Raw genomic sequence first — 8,892 nt, 5'->3', positions numbered from 1 at the left:
GCCCCCCTGCTCGGTTAGATCCGGGTAAGGGTTCAAGCGTTTTGCTTGTAGAGGACCCATTCTGTAGGAGGACCCGGGTGAAGATGCGGTTTTCTGGATTTCCAAGCTATGTCGACCCGGGTTGGATGAATATTGTTGGTCTCCATGCCTCTGTGTTGGCGGGTCTGGGTAGAGATAGGTGTCCTGATTGGGGAGGTTGTGAGACGTTTGAGATGTGTGGAATTCGAAAGGTTTTGTGTCTCGGAAGTTGAACCGATACGTCTTTTGAGGAGGTTTAATAATTACGGCTGTAATTATTGGTTTTCTGCGAATGGGAGTTTGCCACGTGGCCCGTAGCCTGGAGGCTATAAAAAGGACTCCACCCCCCCCCACACTTCTCTTTTACTCTTATTTGCTTCATTTTCTCTCCTCTTTTCTGCAAAAAACCGCTCCAAGTGTTCCGTTGTTTGCCGCCTTTCGCCGGAGTTCGAGTGCCGCCGCTGCTTTATTCCCTTCATTTCGTCGTCGATTCCAGTAAGCTTCCCACTACTTTCCTCATTTCCCGTTTTGCGAAGCTTTTCTTTTGATCTTTGCATGTGATGCTTTTGAAGCTTTTTGCCCCCCGTTATTGATGATTAAAAATCACTACTTTTGATCTTTATATGTTGTGTTTTTGCTGGGTTTTGATGTTTGATTCGTATGTGCGTGGGTTGCGAATGCATGTTTGGGAGGTGATTTCCATATGGTTGGTTATGGGGTTTTGAATATGCGGTTACTGGGTTTAGTTTTGAATGTTCTTGAATGTGTATATGTGTGTATATGTGTATAGCTGCGAGGGTTTTGTCTTTGATCTGGAAATGTGATTTGAAGTAATCTTAAAACTGTTTCTGACTTTCGGGATTCTCGTGTATTTGGATTGGACCCGGGTATGATTATCGTGCCCGGGTGGGGAAGGTTTAGGATAATTACTTTCAGGTGTTTGTGAAGTGCACCCGGGTATACTGATGTTGCTGTGTTTTTCTAGTGTTTGTAGGTTGTGTATATAACTGTGTAGGGTAGAGCTTTTGACCCGGGTACATAGGTTGTAGCCGGGTAGGAGTTTCAGCTGTTTTACTTGGTACTTGTGAAAATTCTTATGGTGGTGTGGTATATATTCGGGACCCGGGTAGGTTTTTGGTACATAATACTCTTCCCACGAAGATTTGAAGGGTGTGATCCGGGTAGGATTTTTTTGTGTTTGGGAGTAACGGTGTAGAACGATGGGTAGGACCCGGGTAGCTTTGTGCGTACTTAGTTGTTTCTCCTTTCTTGATGCTTTTCACATAGAATTAGGGTGGGATCCGGACCTAAATAAAACTTGTAACAATATGTGAATTCTTAAAACTGATCCACATTGCTTCTTCATTTAGGTCCATGGTCCGGATCCCTAGTCGGCAAAGAAGAGATATCGTCGCTTATTCCAGTGTTCCCGGGGGGTTTTCCAGCGATACCGAGAACGACGAAGTTCAGACCCTCGCTCATCGTGTCCGGGTTAAGATGGCTGAGCGTGAGATCGCTGAGTCCGGGGTTGTTTCTGCCCACCAAGATGTAGTGGTCACGATCGTAAGACAAGTAATAATGACCCCGGAGGGTGTTTAAGCACATGGCAAATCATACTTTGTCACCAAGGCTCCACTTGTTGAGGAAAAGAGCTTCTATGCCAACATGGCTGGCCTTTATAGGTTTAAACATCCGAATGGGCGGTTGGGCCCTTATGACGAAGAGGAGTTCGATGAGAGATTTCGCAAGCTCCCTGGGGTCCCGGCTCCCTATCCGGTGAGGAGTCATATTAGAGAATTATCGGGGGATGTTGCAGACTGGATGATCCGGGTCGCTTTTCAATTGCTCCTGAGGTCGAGTGGAGGTGGCCCGAACCCGGGGAGAAAATTTATCACCGACCTGCTGACGGTTTCATTCCGGTATGGATGGAGCATCTCCGATCCGGGTGGAACCCAAGGTGGCATGTTTTTTTTCAAGCACTTGTGTAAATATGAGTTCAAGATCTCCCCGATGCAGCTCACGCCGAATGCAATAAAGTGGATGACCTGGTTCCTGATGGCGTGTAATAAGATGAACTATTACCCGACCTTGAAGTTGTTCCATATGTTGTTTCAGTTTAAGAATTCCGGGGTGAAGCCCCTGTATGAATTACGTTTTCGCTCAAAGGAGTGCGGCCTAGGGGCCGGGTTCATAAGTCCGGTTATCCATCAGAGTTCGCTGAAACATTGGAATGACGAAATCCTTATGTTGAAAGGTTTGGATCTGGCATTCATGCCATACATTGTTACTGATGACAAGCAGGTGAGGACGGATTTTGGTGCTCCGGGTGCGGCAGGAGAGTTTCGAGCCCAGTTGGTGGAGTTTTGCAACTGTCTCGGGTTTCAACTAACCCAGGATACGTTTATGCAGCATTATAAGTTGTACGAAGGCGGCTGTAAGTTTTTCCTTGTTTCTGTCTTCTGTCGTCCTTTTAATCCGGGTTGTCTTGCTTTACTTTCGCTATTTCCTTGATCTGGTGTCTGTGTATTGTGTCCGGGTCTATCTACTTGTTACTGATATGTGCCTTTGGATGAGTTTTGTTTGTATGTTATTTCTGCTTTTAACCCGGGTTCTCTTCTTGTTTGACAGGTCTTCCCTACTTCGACGCAGAACTTTGGGACGCTATGACATCTGACTCTTTTGCTGCTGCCTTGAGGAATCTTGGGGGGTTTATGTTCTGCCAAAGCCGCAACCCAAAGCTAAGTCCGCGAAAAAGGGTGAATCCAGATCCTCCCGCCAGGAGGCTGAGGGAACAGGGACCTCAAGCGCCACCCTGGATCCACGGTTGCAAGTGGAGGATCCGGAATTGGACACTGATGCCTTGCAGGTAGAGAGTCCGGTTCGTGAGCCGAAAAAGAAGAAGAGGAAGCCTAGTTCTCACCAGAGGCAGGTGATTGACGTGACAGATATGGATCCGGGCAAGTCGGCCATGGAGGTGTTGGATTTGGGAGTCGAGGGTCTAGGTCTATGACCTGGACTTCACCTTTGGAGTCTTTCCTCGGGTAAGGCCGGTGTTTCTTGTTGCTCCTTTTTTTTGAAAGATGGTTGCTTTTCTCCTATTATCCATGTGGGTTTCTGCCATGACTAGGGATTGGCTGTAGCATACACCGGCTGTTGTGGAGTCTCCTTTTACTTCACCCACCCCGCACGGTGTTGGGAATTTGAATTTTAAGTGTGGGATGGAGGTGATGGCTTCGATTTTATTCAGTCCCGGGCGGCCGATGATCACGTTGTACGAAGAAGGTGTGTCTGTTACATAGAACTTGATTATGTGGCTGACCTGGTTCGGGGCCATTCCGAACCGGACCGGGAGATAAAGTGTGCCCAGGACCGGGACAATGCTGTTCCCGAATCGGTATAGAGGATCCTCCTTGTGGTCATTCATCCAGATACTTCCTATCTGCATTCGATCCATGGTGTGCTTGAACAGGATGTTGGCTGAGGAGCCGTTGTCTACCAGGATTCTTCCGACTTCATTTTCGGCTATGTCCAGGGTTACTACCAAAGCTTCATTGTGACCCCGGGTGACTCCTTCGAAATCTTTGCTGCTGAAGGAAATGACCTGCTCGGGGAAAGTTTGTATGGACATTATTTCTTGACTGGAGTCCAGGCTGGGAGGAGGAGAGCAGGATCCGCCCAGAACTACGTTGACTATGTTTTTCTGTTTCCCGGATCCTCCTGCTTTGTCCGCTGTGTTCCGGGCTATGTATTGCCCCATGTTGCCTTTGCGAATTTGTTCTTCGATGAAGTACTTGAGGGATATGCAGTTTTCCGTCTTGTGACCGTGGGTGCCATGATAGTCACAATGGCGGTTTGTGGGTCTGCTCTCTGGGGGAGTCTGCATGGGTTTTGGGGCATAGTAAAAGGGTTTGTCCCGGACCTCTTTGAGTATATCCTCGCGGGGTCGGTTGAGAGGAGTCCACTCGGGTTCCGGTTTTGGTTCTCTGACTGGTCTGTTTGGACCAGGGTCACTTCTAGACCCGGATCCTGATTGGCTGGTTCTCCTGAAGCCTGAATGATGGACAAAGTTGGTTTGTCTGTCAGGTTTGAATTTTTTGTCCTGGTGGTACTCTTTTCTCGGTCTGTCTTCAACTTGTTTTCCTTTCGAGCTACCTTGTCGGGTCATTCTCATAGCTTGGAGTACATCGGTCTCCTTAATGAATTTTGCCGCCATGGCATAGGCAGCTGCCAGGCTTTGGGGTTCCTTGTTGATCAATTCAACTACATATCTTTCATTTTGTTCCGGGTCCAGGTTCCTTCGGAAGATGCTCATAGCTTCACGCTCGTCCAGGTTGGAAATTTTGTTGATTGCTTCCTGGAAATGTTTCATGTAATCTGAAAGTGTTTCATTGTCATATTGACGAACTGTCTCCAGGTGACACATATGGAGCTCATGTGTCTTGTTTGCTCGGAACCTTCTGAGGAAGGCTTCTCTGAAGTCTTTCCAGGATCCGATGCTCTGGGAGGGAATCCGGCTGAACCATCTCTAGGCCCCCCCTTGAAGGTGGATGCGAAGAAGCGGCATTTAGTCAGGTCATTTTAGTAGTAGATTTGGGCTATCTGTTCAAAGTAGTGCAGGTGTTCCTCCGGGTCCCCTAGTCCATTGAAGTACTCAAAGTTGTAGTGTTTCAAGGCTTTCGGTCGGGGGATGGACTCCAGGGAGTGACTGAAAGGAGTCAGGGTTCCCCCTATTTCGAGCCCGGAGTCATTCCCAATTTTTCTGTTGAGCTCATTTAATATGTCTTTTAGGTTGGTCTGTCCGGGTCCTTCGTTCTCATCATCGGAGATGAGTTCGGGTGTTGTTTCCTTTCGGTATCGCTTGGACCGGGATCCCTTTGTTCACTTATCCTCTTCTAGTTGGACCCGGAGGGCAATTTTTTGCTCCAGTTTTTCCTCCTCTTCTTTCCGGATTTGTTCCCTTCTTTCAGCCAGGATTCTTTGCTTTGTTGCGTCGCTTTCCTTTTGTTTCTTTTTCCTTGCTTTGTCTCCGAGCCGGTCGAAGACAGACCCCCGGGATTGGTGACTATTCCTGGAGTCTTCGGACTCGCCAATGATTTCAACTTCTCGGCGGATCCCGCCCTGGTACTCTTGGTACATTTGTATTGCATCTGCCAACTCTTTGCTGGTTAGGTGAAGGGTCTGGTTGGGGGCGATCGAGATATCAAAGTACTTGTGCTGGTTCATTTCTATAGTGACCCGGGCGTCATCGGGGTTGACTGTTTGGTTATCCTCTGCGACTACCCCGGTTATGAGGGGATCCGTGACTAGGTTTGCATGAGGGTTGTCTGGGTCCAAGGGAGGGACCAGGTTGGAGCGTGTCTTTTTTGCCATGGTTTCAGTGAGCACAGACAAGAGTTCACACATGGTATATGGTTGCTGTTTCGGTGATAGTGCACGTGGGTAGTATAGATGGTGACAGAATAACAGAAATAGTGTGCACAGGTAGTCAACTTACTATTTTCAGAAGTACCACAAATAGTTAAGTGACAAAATGTGAGCAGGTATGAGACAAAAAGATTTTATGTGCTACAGACAAACTTAGGGTTTTGCTCAGGTAATGTTTTCTATCATGCACATAAGAAGAAAATCCATGGTTGAATGGGTTTTGAGAGGCTGGGTGTTTTTTGAGAGCTTACAGGTGTGATTTGGACTCCCTTTTTGGGAGCTTGTTGAAGAAGACGAGTCCAGTGGCACCGTGACCACAGGACAGAGGACACCTTCCCCTCCTTCTAGCGCCAAATGATAACGCCAAATCCCGGTCTGGACCTTGCTCCGCCGTGGGTGGTGGTTCTGAGGTGTAGCTGCTGGAAGGGTGCCTACAAAACAACACCGGAGGGGAGTTTTGGCCCAGCGGCGCCTCCGACGTGAGAATAAGAGTAGGCTTTGGAAGGATTAAGACTAGAAAATGGGTTATCTATGTGTGTGGAAGGGTGGTGTATGATGGTTGCTGGTGGCTGGTGGGTGTTTATATATATGCTGAGTGCACAAGTGTGTGTGTAAAAATATGAGTGTAGAGAGAATGTAACCGCTAAACCCTTCTTCCTTGGTCTATTTATAGGCCAAGGGTTAGGGTTTAAGGGGACGTACCTAGGATCCTGGTCCTACACGTGTAGGGGTTTGATCTTCTACACGTGTCCAGGTGTCAGCGGGAGAATGGTCTTTTGGAATGTTAACTTGCTTGTCTCTACTGCCAGTAGTTGACCGTTGTGAGTGGTCCCTATCATGTCAGTCTGAGACTTGTGCAGCAAGTGTCGGTTTGGACTTTTGTACGGACCCCGGTCAAGGGGTATGCTTGGACAGAACCCAGGTCCAGGATCCTACCCGAGTGTTGTACCCTGGTAGGGCTTGGGGTTGTCTGCTGTAGTTGGTAGCTTTTCGGGGCCGGGGTCCTCGTGCAGGCCCGGGTATGATTAACCCGGGTTACACCATATCAACTGTTATATCCAAATAAAGGGAGTAGTTGTTTTTATTCAATGACTACATTATAAATTAACTATACTATTGATAACTCGTGTGAAGCACGGAACCAGATTTAATCTTTTTTGTTGATAATAAGAAATAAATTTTTTTTTCTCAATTTATTAATTTTTAAGTTAAGAACTTAAAATGTGTTGATATGTGGTACCTAAAACAGACTCGCATAAATGTGCCTAACATTTTCATTGTGTTATTTAAATATTATTTATTTTGAATTAAATTAATTAAATGTTATTTGTGTTAAATGTTTTGATAAATGCATTAATATATGGATCCAGGACAGTGTGATAGAGAGCCGTCATTCTTTTTAATTGATTAGGATTATAGACTTCTATGAGCCGTTTGGTCAGGGGTATTCAGGAAACGGAAATGTAATTAGCCTGATTGATTCTCTTTGTACGGGTTTGTTTTGTAAAAATCATCATTTCCTTTCCCCTTTTTTAGTAGTGGGTTTACCCAATATTGCTCATAACTCATTCCCCACTCCCAAATAGGTATTTGGATTCCCTTTCCTCACCTTTTTTCTATTTTGAGTTATAATTCATATTTTAAACAATTAGAATAAAAGATTATCATATAAAGTATTTTTAAGAATTAAAAATAATTTTTAATTTAGTTTTTTTAATTAAATATAATTGTGACATAATTCACATGTTAATTTATTTTAAAAAATTAATAGCATGGTTAAATAAATTATATTAATTTATTAGAATGTAAATAAATTATCTTGTTATAGATATAAATACATTTAACTCTTTTGAAATTATATGATATTAAAAAAATCAAATATAAAATTAATCACACAAATTTTCATTCTGTTTCTGCTACAAAATCAAATAGGTAAAACAATTCAGGATCAATCCTTTCCTTTCTCCGCGTTTCCCTTTCTGGATTCTATTCCGTTTCCTCGAAGAGAACCAAACGGCCCCTAGGGTTTTGGATTTGTAGGTAATCCCGATTTTAACAAGGGGGTGTTACAGTATTGCATAATATTTATACATTTCGTACACACGTTCTTGCTGTAATTGCTTCCACTTCTGAAAGTTTCATGTATTGCTATGGAGTACTAATAGTTCGAAGTTAAAAATTCTAGCAATGACCTTAAAACTACGGTGCTATGTTGTGTTAAGTTAAAATTCGAGATGTATTATCTTGGTGCTTATGAATGCACCCTTTTGCTTTGTCAAGCAGTAAATATTGCAACTTCTGATTAAACCTGCCAGGTAGCTTTCATCTCGTGGTGTAACAGTCCACAAAGATGGTCAAATCCAATAACTTCCACACAGTCTTTGCTTCTGTATATCTAGTTCTAACTTGGAACTTCCAAGTATTGGATCTGCCAACATGAGTAATAAAGTTGTGAAGCTTGTTTGTCTACTTAAAATGACCAACCATCTTGTGTACAACAACCAATGAGCATATTGATTAAAAGAAAGGAAAAAATAAAAACGTAGACAGAAGCATGCTTTCAATTTCATTTTGCATACACAACTATCGTCGAGCTCATAGTCTCTATAAATGAAAGACATGTGGCATATGAGGCAGTTGCTTCACAAGTGTGTACACAAGCTGAAGCAACATTGGAGTCATCACTTTTAAGTATTGGATGTGCGCTTAGAGTGACATCTAAACTACACCATGTAAATCTAACTACTTGGATAGACCAACAAATAAAACCTTAACAATCAAATCTTACCCCAACCAACTCCAAAATATAACAAAATTAATTAAAAGTACTGCTTCTGAAATGGAGTGTTTACTTTTTATAATGTTTTTATATGGTTCAGATGGAGACCGTAAAGATAGGGTTGGTGCATGTCAGAAAAGATGATGCATTAAGAAATAGTAGAGAGCGTCAAAAGTAGATACCAGATTGGAACTCTGGCATAAATTGTAAATGGGAAGACAACAATCCAAAATTCTTAAACTAAGAGAGCAATTGTATAGTAGTCAAAGAGATAGAACTACAATAACGAGGCTAGTTTTATTCTTGAAAGAAGATTTGGCGAAGGTATCAATACAAGTACTAACTGCATAGGAGATGCAGAGAGAAGGCTACCCAGTATGAGATAAAATTATGAGATATGCATATCTTTGTAGTTGTAGTAAATTTATCTTTGTAGTTGTAGTAAATTTTTCCCTTGTTTAACTATTTTAGATGAACCTTTAAAGAAGAGGAAAAGAGGGCAGAAGCAACAAAACTAGTAATTCATGTAATTACCTATTTACATGAAATATCCGGCTCATTCTAAATGCATGTATACAACCACCTTGCGGCATACTAGTAGCACTTTTGCAGATGGCACTCTATAAACTTAAAAAACTGAAAGCAAGAAGTGCATGAAAGTTCCGTGATAG

At 43.5% G+C, this 8,892-nt stretch overlaps 1 protein-coding gene across 1 annotated transcript; it reads right to left on the bottom strand.

The window, feature by feature from the left end:
* Positions 1 to 3,022: 3,022 nt before the first annotated feature.
* On the bottom strand, positions 3,023 to 4,441 carry LOC108212451 (uncharacterized). Its single transcript, XM_017384178.1, has one exon. The coding sequence runs from the start codon at positions 4,439 to 4,441 to the stop codon at positions 3,023 to 3,025; it is 1,419 nt and encodes a 472-aa protein (XP_017239667.1).
* Positions 4,442 to 8,892: the final 4,451 nt, after the last annotated feature.

The sequence above is a fragment of the Daucus carota genome, chromosome 3, assembly GCF_001625215.2.
Source record: "Daucus carota subsp. sativus chromosome 3, DH1 v3.0, whole genome shotgun sequence".
Classification (NCBI taxonomy): Eukaryota; Viridiplantae; Streptophyta; class Magnoliopsida; order Apiales; family Apiaceae; genus Daucus; species Daucus carota.
The sequence above is the reverse complement of the archived record's forward strand: the minus strand, read 5'-3'. Positions and strand labels throughout refer to the sequence as shown.